This window comes from Phoca vitulina, unplaced genomic scaffold, assembly GCF_004348235.1.
Source record: "Phoca vitulina isolate PV1807 unplaced genomic scaffold, GSC_HSeal_1.0 scaffold43, whole genome shotgun sequence".
NCBI classification, from domain to species: domain Eukaryota; kingdom Metazoa; phylum Chordata; class Mammalia; order Carnivora; family Phocidae; genus Phoca; species Phoca vitulina.
The window spans coordinates 3,276,603-3,294,107 of NW_022589746.1; the positions used below are offsets into that span (position 1 = coordinate 3,276,603).

Here is a 17,505-nt window from a genome sequence, read left to right on the forward strand (position 1 = left end):
TCTCAAGAATTTCAACTCGTTCAACCTTTATTTTGTAAACCTACTGAGCAGATATAGGAAACAAGGCCACGGAAAGTCAGGCGGGTGGCAAGTGGTAAGAAATTGAACAGAAATGGACTTTTGCAATATTCTGCACATTAGCCAGGGAGGAAGGTGGTATGCCTCTGGTCTGTTTTCTAAAAAAAAGGTCATGGTTTAGAGCTGATCTAATCAACAGTAGCCGCTAGCCACATGTGGCTAAGGAAATCTTAATTAATTGAAATGAAAAATTCACTTTCTCGGCAGTACTAGCCACAGCTCAAGTGTATGACAGCTGCGTGTGGCCAGGGGCCACTGTTTCGGATGGCGTGGATATGGACCGTGGTCATCGTGGGAGCTGTGGCTGGACAGCGCCGGTTCAGAGGATGAAGTAAGGAGACAAAGTACAAGGAATGACTTCAGTGACCACCGAAGTACGTCCAGAAAGTGGGCAATCATCTTGCTATTTAGAATGATAAGAATTTCTTTTAGAGCATGAAAAAATTCACATGAATATCCTAAAGTTTTTAATTTAACTAAAATGTGTGGGGTACTGATTATGCCCGAAGGTGCCATGTGCTTTACGTGCATCAGTCTTATTTAATCTTTGTAAGAGTAGTATGAGGTAGGCAATATTATGATCCCCATCTTACCAACAGCAAATGAGGTTTCGAGAGAGCACACACACGACCCAAGGTCACACAGCTAAGGCGTGGCTTCCAAGCCAGAGGTTGAAAGGTGGCCTGCAGGAAGTCCTTGTGAGCTGGAGTGAGAAGGCACTCTGGCTTTACTACCAGGCACTCTGCAGCCCAACAGTGGTCCACAGCCCACACGGATGGCTTGTTCTTAACTGGCCTTCTTTCCCCCTGGGCCTGATATATTCTTGATGTCAAGTGTGATTATTTTCTATTAACAATGGAACACCATCACCCACTAATTCCATTCTCTTCCTACTCTCCATCCATCCACCTCTGAGCTTCTTTGCATAGGGTTCTTGGGACAGCTTACGACAATGTCCCAAACCAGTTCAACCTGAATGTAGTCACATCACAGAGTCTATTTGATGTTCCACTCCTCCTTCAAACATAGAGTACTGATCTCTTACATATCCTGTTAAGAATCAATGACTTCACGCTATAGAAAGGAATTCTAGTGATGCAGAGTATTTCATTTGCTAAGGGCTGAGCGATGATAAAGAATATTTCCTCTTAAACATGGGTTCTCAGTGGTCCAGGTGAATCAAGCAGGTGCTCTGCTCCTTAGTTTGTAATATCTCAGCCTTTACATGGGCAATGTCCCTGGAAATTGCTTAGAAAATTAAAATTGATCCTTTATTACACACTAATAACTTTTTTAAAGCTCTTTTTCAATTGTTCTAATGCTCGATGTCCAAACGACTTTGGCTGAAGACACCCCTGACTACATGTTCTGCGGATCCTGGAGGAGCAGCTGGGACAGCACCCGCTACAGAGGCCAAGGAGGCGCCAGCCCTGCTTAGGGCCTCGCATGCCTTACCTCCGGGGCGAGCCATCGTCGTGGGGCTGGATGATGACCACCTTCACGGTCACGGAAGTCCGGAGCAGGTCGATCATCTGCTCGTGGGTCAGAGTGGCCACGGCCACTTTGCAGATCTCCACGAGGCGGCTCCCTTGGCGAAGGCCAGCCTTCCAGGCAAAGCCGAAAGGTTCCACGTCTGCAACGATTCCTTCAAAATTCACATGGAAGCCAAGCTGGCCCAGCCCATTCCTCCTCAGGGTCATTTCCACGGTCTCACAGCCTCGCGTCACTATCTGAGGGGAAAAGAGACCGTGAGACACCGCTGTGGAGCCCACCCCCCCTGCAAGGTAGAGGCACGCACACGGACCTCCCAGCCCTGCCCGCCAACCTACCAGGTGACATGCTAAGCACATTACAATGCTGAGTTTACCATAATCAGCTGTTCCAGATGGACTGTAGTGATAGGAAAATGTAGTCTCTTTTGAAACCACAACAAATTTCATCCATTAAACATTAAAAGCTACTCAATTTCATCCAACTTAAAAAATGGCCCAAACCCCTTCCCAGCTAACACTCAGAGGGTCACCCCCAGGAGGGCAGCTGCAGAAGTCAGGATGTTAGGAGATGTGCAAGTGTTCTCTGCACCGGACGTACCACTCTGTCCTCCGGGAAGCCCCCTCGGGGCTTGCCTGGGTGATGAGTACCATTGGGACCTGCTTGTCTGAGTGATGAGGACAATTTGGCTCAAACGCAGGCAGGCCTGCCAGGCTCCCAGGCTCCCTGGCATCTGCTGACAAGGTTAGTGCAGGATGGCGCTCTTGCAGGCAGCAGAGACCCCCCACCCCGGTGCCTGGGGGCCACCTCTCCTTCATGGGGTCCATCCTTTGGGGGCCTAGGACAACCCCAAGCAGTGGCGCTTCAGTGCTCTGACCTTCCCAAGAGCGTGAGTCCACAGCGGTGTCACAAAAAGGAATGTGGACGCAAGGTGGTCAGCATTCCACACAGCGCACTGAGGCACCGATCATTAGTTAATGCCATCCTCAAAAGCGCTCACTGAGAGTAACTTACACGCACTGAGAGAAAAACCACAGGCCATTAAATGTCACCTGATGACTACAGCATCACTTATTTGCGGGAAATTTAAAGTCGGGACGTATCATACCCATATCCCCCAAAGCACAGAGCTAATGGATAAAGTTGCAGTTTAATAAATGCTCCATTTCCACAAAACACACTCTGAATACCCAGATTCCTATTTAATAAGACCTATGAGTGTAAGTGCAGCTGTGGGACTGGGCTGGCTCCGTGTACGTCCACTGTGTCTGTTTCCATGGTTACCTGCACAGGTATACACAATCGCCATCAACTTCCCACAGATACATGATAGCTGGGGGCTCAGGAAAACGGGACAAGGCATTGCTGGTCTTCGCGGTGAGATTTTGAAAGACCGAAGCTTGCGAAGTTACGAACTGAACTAACTGGAAATTGTTGGAAAAGTACTTTTGTAATATTGTACACCCTGAATAAAATTTTCTTTCACTTCTTTTTCAATTTTGTTTTGACTACACTTTCCTACCAAAAGTCTACATATGTGTGACATATGCCTTGCCTTCTTTCAAATATAAATGCAATTTTCAGGTGAGATTTAGCAACCACATATCACACTGAAGAGTGATCAAGCCTTTCCTGAGACCTATGTGTCTCTTCTCCTTATTTCTTCCAACTACCTGCTACCTGCCCTACTTTTGCTTTTTGCTATTTATTTATCCCTTCTGTTCCTTGCTTCTTAACATTTGCAAAGGGTAAAGGATCAGTTATTTGGAGTTCCTTACATACTTACATGGACCCAATTACCATAGGAATATCCACAGCCCTACCTGGGACTGGCCACATAATTGGTGGGGCCCAGTGCAAAATCAAAATGCAGGGCTCCTGGGTCAAAGACTATTTAGAATTTCAAGATAGTAACAGCAGAGCACTCAACCAAGCATGGGCTCTTCTGAGAGTGGGCCCCGGAGAATGGGTCACGGGTTGCACACGAACGAAGCGGGCCCTGCCTGTCCTCTCAGGTACCAGCTCTCATCCCTTCCTGGGTCTGTACCTGCATAACTGACACCTTTAATTTCAGTTTCCACCATGATAAAATGCACACCAAATCTACCACCTGCCAAGCAGCACTCATTCCCCATATCTGCACTATGAATGCGAGATCCTCTTGGCCACTGCCCTGTACCAACCTTACGTTCTAATCCCTCAACTGTCTGTGGGTTGGTTTGTTTCCAAAATCTCCTGCTGCAAGTCATCCTAGACACACAATACATTTCCTCAAACGTGTTCCAGACATCAGGCACCTCCGTCAACATTAGCCACACCATTGCTTTTCTAGGAAAATGGTAGAATGGGGTCCACAAAACAGCAGATGGGTAAGGACCTATGAAATGTGCATTTTGGTGGTTGGTGAAGTGGCATTTGTTTGTGTTGTATTTTCAGGAATACAGATTATGATGACCCAGCGGATCTCCTAAAAAGAAGTATTTACGGTATTACCAAAAGCACAGTGTATCTCGAGACTCACAAGGATAACTCAGTTCTCCAGACACATAAGCTAATCATATACTTAATCATCCCCAAATCACATCTATGTTTGTGCACATACACCCGATAATACTGTTAAACACACTGAGGTCTGTTCCTGTAAATAGTGTCTACAAATAATTAAGTTATTTCTCTAAGGCTAGCAGACACTGACTTGATTGTATTGTCTCTAATACATGGTCTCGAATAACAAAGGGGAGATTTATATTTGGTAGGAGGAAAGGGGAAAGGAAATGGGTATAAATTCTCCTTTTTTTCATATTCGTAATTGACTAAATCTTTTCTAAAAACCGAAATATACATCCCCTTGGGGGAAGATTTAAACATGAGAAATTCTTTTGTCACAGCACGTTTGGGTTCTTATACTATATTTGATTTATCCTTATAGCTGGTTTGACAGACTCAAACTAAAATCTGGCTCTTTCTGTGTGAAAATCAGGAGCAGAAATATTAACTGTTACACTTCGTGGACATCATTTAGGGGTTCTGTACTAAAAATAACATTTAAAAAAAATCTCTTTCAGGACTGATTTTTTTTTTTTAAAGTCTAGATTAATGGGTAATTCTATAAAACCTCCTTAAGAAACTGTGGCTGGAGAGTAATAATATATTTAATCTGGCAGACTAAAGAAAAATACCTGCTGTATAAACATGCACAGAATTGAAGTTGCAAAGAAGACACAGTCATTCATAGGGTCAACAGCAACTGTGTGCCCATTTCTCCCACTGAGAGGGTCCTGTCATGTCTGTCTCCACACACAGACATAATATCTAGACAATTCTCCATTATTTTCTTTCGGATATGCTATAAAAATACATCTTGATGTTCCCTTTTGGAAGGTGGTTTAACTTTTCCTTTTCAAACAGTTAGCAACGGGTGCATCTCCACGACTCACATATTTAGCAACTGCTCAAAAGGACACAGAATTTAGTTAAGCCCTGTAGCCATATAAAACAGTAATGCATTCCCTAGGTCCCATAAACATGGTGGAATTTCCACAGTGGAAGCCATCATGAATCTGGGATTGAAGATCTAAGGATGGTGGCAACACAAAACCTGTACTTACTCCTAATCGCTGGACAATTTCCCTGATGTCTTCAGCACAGTTATCCACGGAGGACAGAAGGATACATTCCCCTCTCTCATAAAACACTTTGATACTCATTAATCCAGACGTCCACCCAATGACGTCCCTGCAGGAACAGTTAAATACAACGTTCTTGGAATCCTTTTCAATCAACATTATGAACTCATTGGAAATCCCAAGAAGACATTCAATGTCAGCAGACTGGCCGAAGTCCCGAGCTATTACGTGCCACATGATTGCTCCAACGCTGAACAGATGGGCATCCTTCCTTGGCTTCACTTTCTCCTTCTTCTTTGCACCCAATGTAATGAAGCTGAATTTCACAGAGGTATCCACAGTGGCGGTCGTGACAAAGTTCTCCGCCAGATCCTTCAAGTACTCTTGCCTCGTTCGAGTGGCCATGGCTCGAAACTTCTCTGACTTATGGGCTGCGTTTTCTGCATTGATCACTTTGGCTAAAAGGAAGTCCCGAAATACTGCTGACTTTGGAAAAGTTACTCCTTTGGGAATTGGTGGACCAAATGGTGGTACATCTTTTGATCTAGAAACTCCAACACTGAGAAAGAAAAAATAAAAGGAAGTAAGATGAGTTATAATACCATAATATTTACCTTCAGAAATCTGACATATATCTATACTCTCAACTTATGTCATCTATTTTGTAGCTTTTTGTCATACTAATTTCTGGATACCCAGTGGTTGGTTGGTTGGCTATTTTTCAAACTGACTAGATGGGCTGGTACTCTAACCCTACAGCTGGTCATCACTGGGAAAGACAGTGACACTTCGAACGGAAGTGAGGTTATTAGCCCCATGTGGCTGCTTGGGACCTCACTGGTACTGGACACCATGTTCACACTTCACAGGGCCAAAAGTTTTAAGTGTCCCATTTTTTCAGGAAATGCTCACTTGGTCACATTTTGAAAATCTCAGTGGAAGTTTTATGGGAGTCAAATTTTAAGAGATTCCAGGGACTGAAAAGATCAAGTGTAGAGTGACAGTAACAACCACCTTAATATGTCAAAACCAACAATGCTCCCCTACATCAGGCAGAAGGTATGGTTGTCTCAAACCCTTCTTGGAATGAGATCAACTACGAAGAGTGAATTAATGATAGTAAACAAACAAAGGGCTGGACTGAGGAATGATGAATCCCAGAGCATCTACAGCATGTACTCCCCAATGACCGAGTAGCCACTGAGAAACCAAGAATCAGTACTAATCCCACGTCTGCCCAGGCTGGTATTTTCTACACTGGAATAAACAAAGGAAGCGATCTATACTTCATCTTCATCATTGCTGAAAATCTTGAACGTGGTGAACTAAGGGATAAATAATTCTGTCCAAATTTGTTCTGTAAGGTGTGAGCTCCTCTTCCGGAAAGTGGCTGGTTAGACTCTTAAAAAGATCACGGTTGGGGCGCCTGGGTGGCTCAGTTGTTAAGCGTCTGCCTTCGGCTCAGGTCATGATCCCAGGGTCCTGGGATCGAGCCCCGCATCAGGCTCCCTGCTCGGCGGGAAGCCTGCTTCTCCCTCTCCCATTCCCCCTGCTTGTGTTCCCTCTCTCGCTGTGTCTCTCTCTGTCAAATAAATAAATAAAATCTTAAAAAAAAAAAAAAAAAAAAAAGATCACGGTCTCCAGCTCTCTCTTACCTTTGCTTTAATGTGCACACTCTTCAGGAGAGTGAGTCATTTCTGGGGAGCTGGGCAGCATGATGGAAGACTGTCTGCATGGGGCCTTAGCTGGTATGAAAGGGGAGGGAAGGACGGATTCCCTTTGGGATAGAGGCACCTAATTCATTCAGGGATGGTAGCGTGTGCACTAAACCAGACAGTGATGGGGATAGACTCAACTTGTATCCTCAAAGGAAGGCCCTAAAAATGCTTCAGAGGCTGAAGTGTTTTGGGACCAAACTCATACTTGACTCACCTTCCTCCTGTTACTATCCTTAGAGTGGGCATTCTAGACTGAGTAGGAATTAGTTTGTCTTCACATTTTAACTCCCAGAGAGCTGTTGCAAAGCTACCTGCCTGGACTTGTGATGAGGCTAACCACACCTTGTTGCTTTTCCACTACACCGGTCAGCAAGCTCAGGTGGCCTATCTGTGCACTGGGACCTGCCATCCCACTAAACTCATGTGATCACCTCCCCTAATTTTTTTTTTCCCCCAGTAATGAGCACAGTTTCCTAGAAGACCTTTACCCACAGAAGGCTCAGGAGGCCCAATCTCATTTGACACCTTGCAGGATTACTTTTGTGTACTTAGCTCTATGGATCTCAAGCGACTCTGACTGTGGCTTATACGCACTTAAGCCAAAGCATCAGAGAAAAATTTTTATATCTAAATATGTTCCAAAAAAGCTCTCACTATAGAGCTCCATAGTGGTTAGAGAGAGGTACCTTATAAAAGGGCAATTGCTTTTGTCCCAAATTACTGACCCTAATATCGAACTGGACATTCCCTCTATCATGTACAGTATATTAACTACTTGATCAGCTGAAATCCTGTGTATCTCAGATCCAAGTCGAACAAGAAAAGCAGCCAGAATTTAGGTCTGGCTATTCCAGGATTACTATAATATTATGGAATGGAGATCAATTAGAGATCTCTGGTTACAGAAGTTTACATAATTCTTTCAAACAGAACTGAGGTCAGAGGAATATTCCTTGGCCAGATTTAGATGATTCCCAATGGGCTGAAACAAGAATGTGTTTCAGAATTCCTTTTTTTTTTTTTTAAAGATTTTATTTATTTATTTGAAAGAGAGACAGAATGCGTGCACACATGGGGGGGGTGGGAAGGGCAGGAAGAGAGGGAGAGGGAGAATCTCAAGCAGACTTCCCGCAGAGCACAGAGCCTGATGTAGGGCTTGATCTCACAACCCTGAGATCATGACCTGAGCCGAAATCAAGAGTGGGACGCTTAAGCGACTGAGCCACCCAGGTGCCCCTCAGAATTTATTTTACCCAAATAACTTGATGGCATATCTAAATATAAGACCCTCCACTGAAAACAATAACACAAAGATGAACACTCCCTGATATGCAAGTTAAAGGGTTTTGGGAGAGCGAAGAGGTGATGAGCAGATGCCTTGCCCTGTTTGGGATTCTAGCTCCACCTCCTGCTGAAAGGCTCTGAGCTAGCGACTTAATCCCTCTGTGCCTCAGTCTCCTCATCTGTAACGTGGAGGTGAGACAGTGCCATTCTCAACAGCCCATGGTGAGCATGAAACCAAATACTGCACGCAAAGCTATCATTATGCAAACTGCTTTATCATTATTAGTATCACAAACAATCATCATCTTCGTCATTGGTCTAACACTATCATCTAACTTTTGTCAGGAGGGACTACGTATTAAATCATTAAATCTTCGAGAAGGGAAGCCATCACTTTCAGCAGATACCACTCATTCTTAATCGACAGTTTCCTACCAAGCCCACACAGCAAACAGTTTACTCATTCGGTTACCACGGGACGCACTTTGCAAAGAGTTTATCTTGGAAAGTATACAAATGCATAAATCCCTCAAGGTTAGCTCTGCAATAGCTATTGCTAGTAAAATTAAAGTACCCTGTATAAAGAAGGAGGCAATTAGTTAAGTTTGCTTTTTTAAGATTTCAGACTACAATGCTGGTACTTGGAGCTTTGGGGATGTGCCTCATTGTCTCTCTCTAGGCTCAAGGAGACCCAGCCTTACTTCTTGGGAACTCTGCATCCAGGGGAGGTGCCTCAGACTACCTCTGGAAGGTGAGAGCATGCGCGTCTACGCTTCTGGACTTGCCAACCATGACAGTTTTTATCGGAGGGGGTCACCTTAACCCAACAGGATTTGTGGGGGTTCCCTGAGGTGCATGTGATCCTTCTAGTCTTCTTCAAGATGCATCCACCGGTTAAGACATAGCAATTTAGAGAAAAGTGGACCTGGAGTATATTTTATCATTTCCTTGGAAATTATTTTAAAGAATTTACTTTGTCACTGGAGAAGCTCCATAGTGGTTTTGAGGAGTATCATATGAAAGAGCCATATAAGGTGTTTTTGGAAAATTTGAGCACTGTAACCCTATTCCATGGGATAGAATTAATATGGCTTCAATAACTGTTATGGAATTGATTTGACTACAGTATTCAAGAAGATTATTACTGACTTGTTGAGGAATGCTCATGAAGTTTTTAAGCGATCAATATGAATGCTTATGAGGCACTTCCCAAAATTTGAGGCACTCTACTGACTTTATATTTGAATCTCATTAGCAAATGGTAATTTAGTGATAACAATGTGGTTTCTTAAAAACCAACGATTCCACAGTTGAATGATTTGCATTATGCTATCCTCTATCATAGAAAACAGGACGCAGTCCCCTTTTTTTATAGGTAAGATCTACATCTAGTCCAATACTGGTTTCAACATCCCTCCGTAGTAATTTTATTAAAACCAGAAAACCTGAAACAAATGAAAATAGACATTACTGATAACTTTAAGATTTCTGGTGCTCATGAACTGCCTCGTGATATAAGTATAAACTAAAATGGAAAGTAATTAAAAATACTTGATTTGACCTACAAATAGCGGCCAATAAAGTGACACCAAATTCCATAAAGCCTTAGGCTTAAGTTTCCAATCCATTAGGAAGGTTCATTTAAGATCATTCTTCATAATTACCATTCATCGGGTGAGATCTCAGAAGAATAATCCCACTTACCATGTTTGTACCAACATTATCTGTTTTAAACCAACCTTGCTAGAGAAGAGACGTTATGCTTTTTATAAATATCATTTTTTTAAAGCAGTTCTGAGCATTCAGGCCAGTGGTCTTTTGCCCAGATGTGACTCAGGGGAGGAAAACGCATCAGATGCTCGGGTCAATTTTAGGTCTGTGACATCCGTGTACCGCACAGTAGGGCTGGAGAATGAGCCCATATGAACAAGCTGTGAGGCAACATTCGGGCTAAGAACTACCAGTTTATAGACTCTGTGTTCCTTTGAGATGGGCTGCGCGTGCGGTGGGGATATAAACCAGCAACATCTAACACACAGACTAGTTTCTCTGCCTTTAGGAGAGCACGCCTTACAGTCTTCCCCGTCTCCCCAATCCCTCCCAGCACACACACATGCGCCCCACCTCGGCCCAGGAGGTGGCTGAAACAGCACTTACTGTTTTAGGATGATCAAGGGAAATAACCTTTGGGGAGTGCCAGGGACTCTAATAGGTGTTTCTGCATAATTTCTGCTATTTATTCTACACGCTGATGTAGGTACTCTTATTCTCAACTTTAAGAGAACGAATGAAAGTTTCCAAAAAGTATTAAAGTAACTTGTACAAAGCACCAGGAGCAGCACAGCTGGAGTCTAAACCCAGGTCAGACACCCCCTGCCCCCTTTTACCCCACAAGGCATATCTTCCAGTGGCAGCCACCTCCTCCGGAAGAGTCTGTGGGGAGGGGAGAGGAAACAGTGAGAAACAGGCTCGGGATTCCGAGGCACACGTATGGCCTTCGGAAATCACCGACGCAAGTGTCAACTCTGGTCTCAGGAGCCCTGCGGGAGTGAGGGTTTCCAAGATCTTGGATGAGAAGCAGTGTTTTCCCACTAAAGTCACTACTTCTGCTCGGGAAGAACTGAAACGGCCACATACATGAGCCACCCCCGAGGCTGGTATCAATTAAGCTCTGGTTCCGGCAGCGGTTGGATGCAGGTTTTAAGGGGAAAATTGAGGAAATGCGTAATCTACAATTTTGAACTGCTAGGCATTTCGCTGTTCAAAAGGGGAAGGAGGCAATTATTTCGCACAGAGAGCAGTTGAGTGAAGACAGAGGAAATATAATTAGAAAAAGAAAAAAAAAGATAATGATGGGGTTAGAGGTAATAATTGGAAAACAAAGATATTTCAGGAGAAGGTGTGCTGTTGGAATATACCTGACAGAATGAAAGGCCAGGGCTGCTGGCTCACCTGTAACACACGTTTTCGGTGCACGGGTTGTGCACTTTGACGATGACAAAGACGTGCTGGAAATGGGACCGGATGCTTCTTGGAGTGAAAGGAAGTGCTCCGGGCTCTTGGAAGACAATGGTCACAATGTCATTTCCGATATGCCTTTTCCTCAGAAGCTGCGGTCAGGAAAGAGAACACACACAGAGTTACAAACGCAGTTTTCCGTAAAGACAAAATATGGCAACATATACAACCCGCTCCTCTGTCCGTTGTAAAGGATTGATTCGGAAAGCAAGAGCCACTCTGAAAGTCAGTGCTCCTCAAAGGGACACAGGAAAAGCAAAATGGGCTGCGTCCAAAACATATATGGAAAGACATGCCTAACGCAGTTCATCTCTTGCACTTTAGAATTCAACTCCTTCTCACCTTGAGCTTTCGTACCCTGATAGAATAGGATGTTAGCACTCAAAACGCTTTCAGGAATTTTTTTTAAAGGTTTTACTTATTTATTTGAGAGAAAAAGAGAGAGAACACAAGCAGGGGGGAGGGGCAGAGGGAGAAGCCGTCTCCCCACAGAGCAGGGAGCCCATTGTGGGGTTTGATCCCAGGACCCCGGGATCATGACCTGAGCCAAAGGCAGACGCTTCACCGACTGAGCCACCCGGGCACCCCTACCCCTGCTTTCAGGAATTTTATAGTTTAAGCTCTTCAACTTAAAGCAGGGAGACAGAGCGAAAGGGTACAGGTTTGCTAAAATCCTACACCAGTGTGTTAGGGCCTTAACCAGTGTCTGGTGCTCCCCCACAGGCCTGTACACAACAGCAACACAGAAAGACTGTTACTTCGGTGGCTAATAGATTCAAACTGATTAACTGAAATCTAGCCTTTCAAATGTAATTCAGAAACTAGAATTCTACCAGATTAACGGCTGGAAAACTCCATGGTATATAATCTTTTACATTACAAATGTGGCAGAAGACAAGGAACCCCAGAGCAGCAACATTTTAACAGAACTTTCACTTTTCATTCTCCTTTTGCCCAGAACGCTCCCGTCGCCCCAATTTGCTCCTGGACAACTCAGGGCTCTAACTTAGGTATCTCCTCACCTGGAAGAAACCTCCCTGCAAAGCCTACACTGGCAATCCACCCATACACCCAGCCCTACCTCTAGTGCATCAGTTGTAACAGAACTGTGCTAACTGTTGATTTACTTCTCCCACATCGGGCCATCATCTTTGGGAGGGCAGGAGAAAGGTCCTGTTGACTTCTGATTTGTTTGTTTCTTTTTTTTTTTTAAGATTTTATTTATTTATTTGAGAAAGAGAAGGAGAGAGAGGGAACACGACGGGGGGAGAGGCAAAGGGAGAGGGAGAAGCAGACTCCCCACTGAGCAGGGAGCCCTACATGGGGTTCAATCCCAGGACCCAAAGATCATGACCTGAGCCGAAGACAGATGCTTCACCAACTGAGCCACCCAGGCGCCCCTGATTTCCCTGTTTCTAATGGCCTGCCCAGGACATAGCCAACACCCAGTCCACATTTGCTGAAGGCATAAATGAGTGGTACAGACACAGGATCCTAGCCACATCACGTTGTGCAATAAAACCGTGATTGCACCTCTGAATATATGTCGATAAACCCATACACAAAGCACCCTCTAAGTTGATGCAAGTAAAACCATAGTATCTGTGCTCACAAAGTTTGTGATCTTCAGTTTTAATAGATACAATAATCTTTATAGGAGCTGGTGATGTCACTGCAGGAATGAGATAATCTCAGGTAGTAAATCTCTCTTTACTAGCAATAACAAAGACAACGAGCTTGCTCTTAAATTTATTTGGCACCTACAGAACATACCTCACTGTAGAGAGCATTAAGTTCAACTCTTAAAGCCTTTTCAACCCAGATACAAAAAGGATTTCATTGTCAGGCCCCTGACTTGTGATTTAGCACGATAAAAGGTCTGGGAACTTGGGGATGAAATGTTCCTTCTTTCAGAATTCTCTGATATGCCAGTTAAATCACTGATTCATATGTTGAAAAACTCCCATTTAAATCACCAAGGTTAAAGTCAGACACACAGAAAAGTCGCCTTCCTGTCTGGGTGAAGTTTTGAAACATATATTCATATACATTAATACAGGCCCAATGAGCTATCTGTAGCTTTAAAAATGTCTGCTAAATATTTAAGTTAAAATGTGCCGTTGTGGATGCATGTAAAAAAAAAAAATGAGTAGCAAACCAGGTCCTATACACTGTGTGATTATTTCCCCTTACTATAGTGGACACAGATGATAACCATGAGAAATATTTCAGGTAAAGAAAACAAAATGGGCGGGGCGCCTGGGTGGTTCAGTTGTTAAGCGTCTGCCTTCGGCTCAGGTCATGATCTCAGAGTCCTGGGATCGAGCCCCACATCGGGCTCCCTGCTCCTCGGGAAGCCTGCTTCTCCCTCTCCCACTCCCCCTGCTTGTGTTCCCTCTCTCGCTGTGCCTCTCTCTGTTAAATAAATAAAATCTTTAAAAAAAAAAGAAAACGGAAGCATGCATATCTACAACAAACATCAATAGACGAGCTGGAAATTGTACTAGGTTAAGATGTTCTTCCCTCATTTCCACAATCAGTGAAACACAGGATTCCCAGACACTATAATAGGACAAGGGAAAATCAGGAGCAAATGAAAAGTTAAAGAAAATGTACCTTAAACACCTAACACTGTGTTTAGCGTATCTGTTGAACACGGAACACAACAGCTGACCCTACACATGACTCAGTATCCTCGAAACACAAGAGTTCTCAGATCGACGGGAGGAAGATGGCGCTCACGATGGCCAAGGCCATGCAGTGAATTCTGCAGCCCCTCCTCCCACGCGGCCACTGTGTTACACTTCACCTTGGCCGGCCCTCTCAAATATGTGCGTGGGGCAGGCATGAACCCATTAGTCTGTGCTTCCTCACTGTTGAAGGAGCGACGGCCAACTGGACAACTATGCCCATCCATTTGCTCTTTGTCCAGAAGGAAGACACTGGGTCCAGTCCTACACTTGCCCACCATCGGAACACTGAAAGCACCACTTAAAAAGCTGGTTTTCCCTCAATGACATGTCCCTTTCTAAGCATATTCTTTGGCTTTGTAAAATGGGCCAAAAACTTTTTTAATAGTCTAGTTAATTGAACCAGGGTCACAAAAGGTACTCGGCAAAACAATAAAGTGCATGGGGCGGGAGGGGCGGGGAATAAGGAGATTCATTAAGAAGAGCAAAATCTGAAGCTCTTTGTAGGAGAATAAAATAAGAAAACTGAACACCTTGTCCATTAACGGGATGCTTGACTTTGTTTAGAGGCTAAAGAAAAATAACATCTGGAAAGTGAACAGAAATATTTTTCACTGTTTTCCAGGATTTTGCCAAACATTAAATAACCTAAGCAATTTCTCAGATTTCTTATCTAAAGGTAAATATTTTCTTCCGTCGTTAGTTATGTGTTTCTTCTAACTGGCCGGTGAAATGCTGTGTCATCAGAGTCCAGAGCTGGAGGGGAAAGGGTACGGCAGCCTGGCAAGATATGAAGGCGAGCCCCTGGATTACCAAGACACCTCTGGCACTATCTCTTGGGGGAATTAAGGAACAGTGGCTTCTAGCGCTAACTCCTTTCTAGACGTGAAGTTCCTAACATTTTTCAGGGCCAAGAGCACCACTTTTCGAGTCTCTGACTGTAAGAATGAGTCAATAAATACTGTTAGACAGATTCACAGAGTCAGTCCTACGAAACTTCCAATGCTTGATTCAAGCAGCGAAACAGGAATAAGTTCTTGTTACGACAAGAAAAGTGAAATGTGATTCTTCACCCAATTGCACACAAAAAGCATCCAGATGTGACAGAAACAGCAACCTCTGGGTTTATTCTCAATTCCCTAACCAAACTTCAGGGCTTCACAGGACCCGTTTTAACTCGATGCAACAATCAAAAGCGAGTGAAAACGGTCAGGGAACCACACTTGGATCAGCGGAGACATAAAGTGGAGCTAGGTCAGATCTATTAGCCTCTACGCAAACAGGCTCATTTGTTACTTTTTTCTTAGCATAGTAAGGTAGAAAAAGCATTTAGCACCTCATTCTGGAGGGGAGGCGGGGCAGCCTGCCCACTATGGAAGAAATACAGGTGGATGTGGTTCACAAGTTTCTAAGAGTCAGAATTAGTGAAGAGAAAGTTTAATTTGCAACTAGAAAAGGCTGATCTCCAGAGAGTCTCCTGTCTTAAGAAACAAATATGTAAAAATTTGCATGATTTCAAAGGGAAAACTGCATAATTTAATGAGTATCTTATATATTCTGAAATTCAAAGAGATGAGCCCAGAACTGAGCAAAAAATTAAATGTATCCCCATGAAAACCAATCACAAATTCTGGATCTTAGTCCGTGGGTTGGAATCTGAAGTCCTGTCGGTAGGAATAGGGTTGACCAAGACTCCTTTGACGTATCCTTCCCACCCCTCTGACCTCTCCCACCCCACCCCTCCCAGACATACACCTTGTCCCTTCAAGAGGCCAGCTATTTCTGCCACAGGCACTTTGCACTTGCTACCCCCTGCTTGGAAATTTCTCCCCCTCACACAGAGGGCCAGCTTCTCCCCCTTCAGAGACCTTCCTAATTCTGCATGTATGCATACAACACACACACACCACACCCTCATGTACTCATTACTCAAGACTCAACACCAGGGGTTAGAGTTTTGTTTTGATTTTTAAGAGCTATCTAGAGTTTCCTGTGGAAAGTAGAAATGTGTATGGAGATCAGGAGTCTAAGAATGAGGGGGAAACCTACACACATGACCACATAAATTCATAAGATCTATATTCAGAGAGGGAAAGCCTTGCCTACCCACTCCCCACAAAAAAAGTGAAAGCTAGGTTAAACGCTCTTATCTCAGATCAGCAAGATCATACTAAATTTAATTGCCATTTCAAGGATTCATCGTGGACTTACTTTATATAACCAATATAAAAATACTATGTAAAATATTTAATATAAAACATATATTTTACCAATTGGAAGCATAAATGTACAAACCAGTTAAGCAGGCAAGGCTGAGTTTTCTGCAAATGGAGAAATAGAAATAAACCAAGAATGCAGACTTTTAATGATTTAATAACAAAGTGAAGATAAGAGGATTATGGAGATACAAGTATTTCTGATATCTGGCAGGACCAACCCTATTGTAAGCAATCATGCTTATTATCCTGTATAAGTACACATTCCTATTTAGGGCCTGGGGATAAATCTAATCATGGAAAGCTGACTAAGCATTTTATTCTTCCAAAATATTCCATATTATTATTTATAGATGAATCCAAGTGCAGTCAGGACCTGCTCATACAGCACTTAATGAGGTAGATTCCTCCTGTATACGAATGGTTTCTTAGCACTTCCAATTAGGGACTCACAGGAGTGCACAAACCCCTTAAGACAGGTCGGCCATCTATCCAAATTACATAGAGAAAGGGTTCCAGCCTGGCTCTCCCTAACAAGCTGTGTCTCCATCACCTCTGTAGAGGTCAAGTCTGCCCCTAGGCTAATACCAGTATTCTTCAAACAGAATCTCAGAGACCTAGCAGGTTGGCCTTATTCCTTAGGGACCTCTTGGGGGCTTGGACACCCCTTTCAAATAGAGCAGCTCTAACTTTATGCTTGCACTTAAAAAAATCATAATTTACTGTGTGCCAGGCACCATGCTACCTTTATCCATTTTATATACTTAGACTGAAGAAAAGGTCTCTCTGCCCAAGTGAAATCTAAAGCTGACTTGTGGCGTTCTCCCACTGATAACATCCCATGATGGCTGCTCTATGATTCGTCTACTGGACAAGCAGAGGGGAAGCACACGGGGGAGACAGCCCTGGGAAACGGGATCTGACTGCCAGACTGGCCCAGAGAGACTGATGGGTCTTCAGGGAAGAGAGAAACCACTCCTAGAGCAGGCTCTCTTATCATTCCCTGGAGCTGGCTAGGTTTTCTTTGTAAGAGTCATACATTCCAAACACCGAACTCTTTTGCAACAGTGGTAAACTCTCTAAAGACTTTTAATATGTCTTGGAATCAGCGTTCAGCTTGATTTATTACAAGAACAAACACAAGAAATTATATCTGATGTGGACGAGTCTGGACCAGTTAAATAGTCACAAATACCATGGTGCTAATGAGGCCAAAGTTATAGGCACCATTCATGTACAGGCCAGCTAACTTTGCTAAGTTCTGTGGCCTCAAACTTCACTCAGGAGCCCAGGTGGTCATTTCAGACATTTCTACCCTTGGTATTCACATAATCTGCAGGCATGGGTGGGGTGGCTGGGAGATATCCAAAGGGCCAGTACGACC

At 43.8% G+C, this 17,505-nt stretch overlaps 1 protein-coding gene across 12 annotated transcripts in view; it reads right to left on the bottom strand.

Annotated features, from left to right (window-relative positions):
* Positions 1-17,505, bottom strand: part of SIPA1L2 (signal induced proliferation associated 1 like 2) — a 212,733-nt gene that overhangs the window by 53,599 nt on the left and 141,629 nt on the right. For all 12 annotated transcript variants that reach the window (XM_032430396.1, XM_032430397.1, XM_032430405.1 and 9 more), the window contains 3 exons: positions 11,150-11,307; positions 5,178-5,754; positions 1,534-1,808 (listed from right to left, as the gene is read on the bottom strand). In XM_032430396.1, the coding sequence (XP_032286287.1) occupies positions 1,534-1,808; positions 5,178-5,754; positions 11,150-11,307 (1,010 nt within the window). The remainder of the gene's footprint in view (positions 1-1,533; positions 1,809-5,177; positions 5,755-11,149; positions 11,308-17,505) is intronic.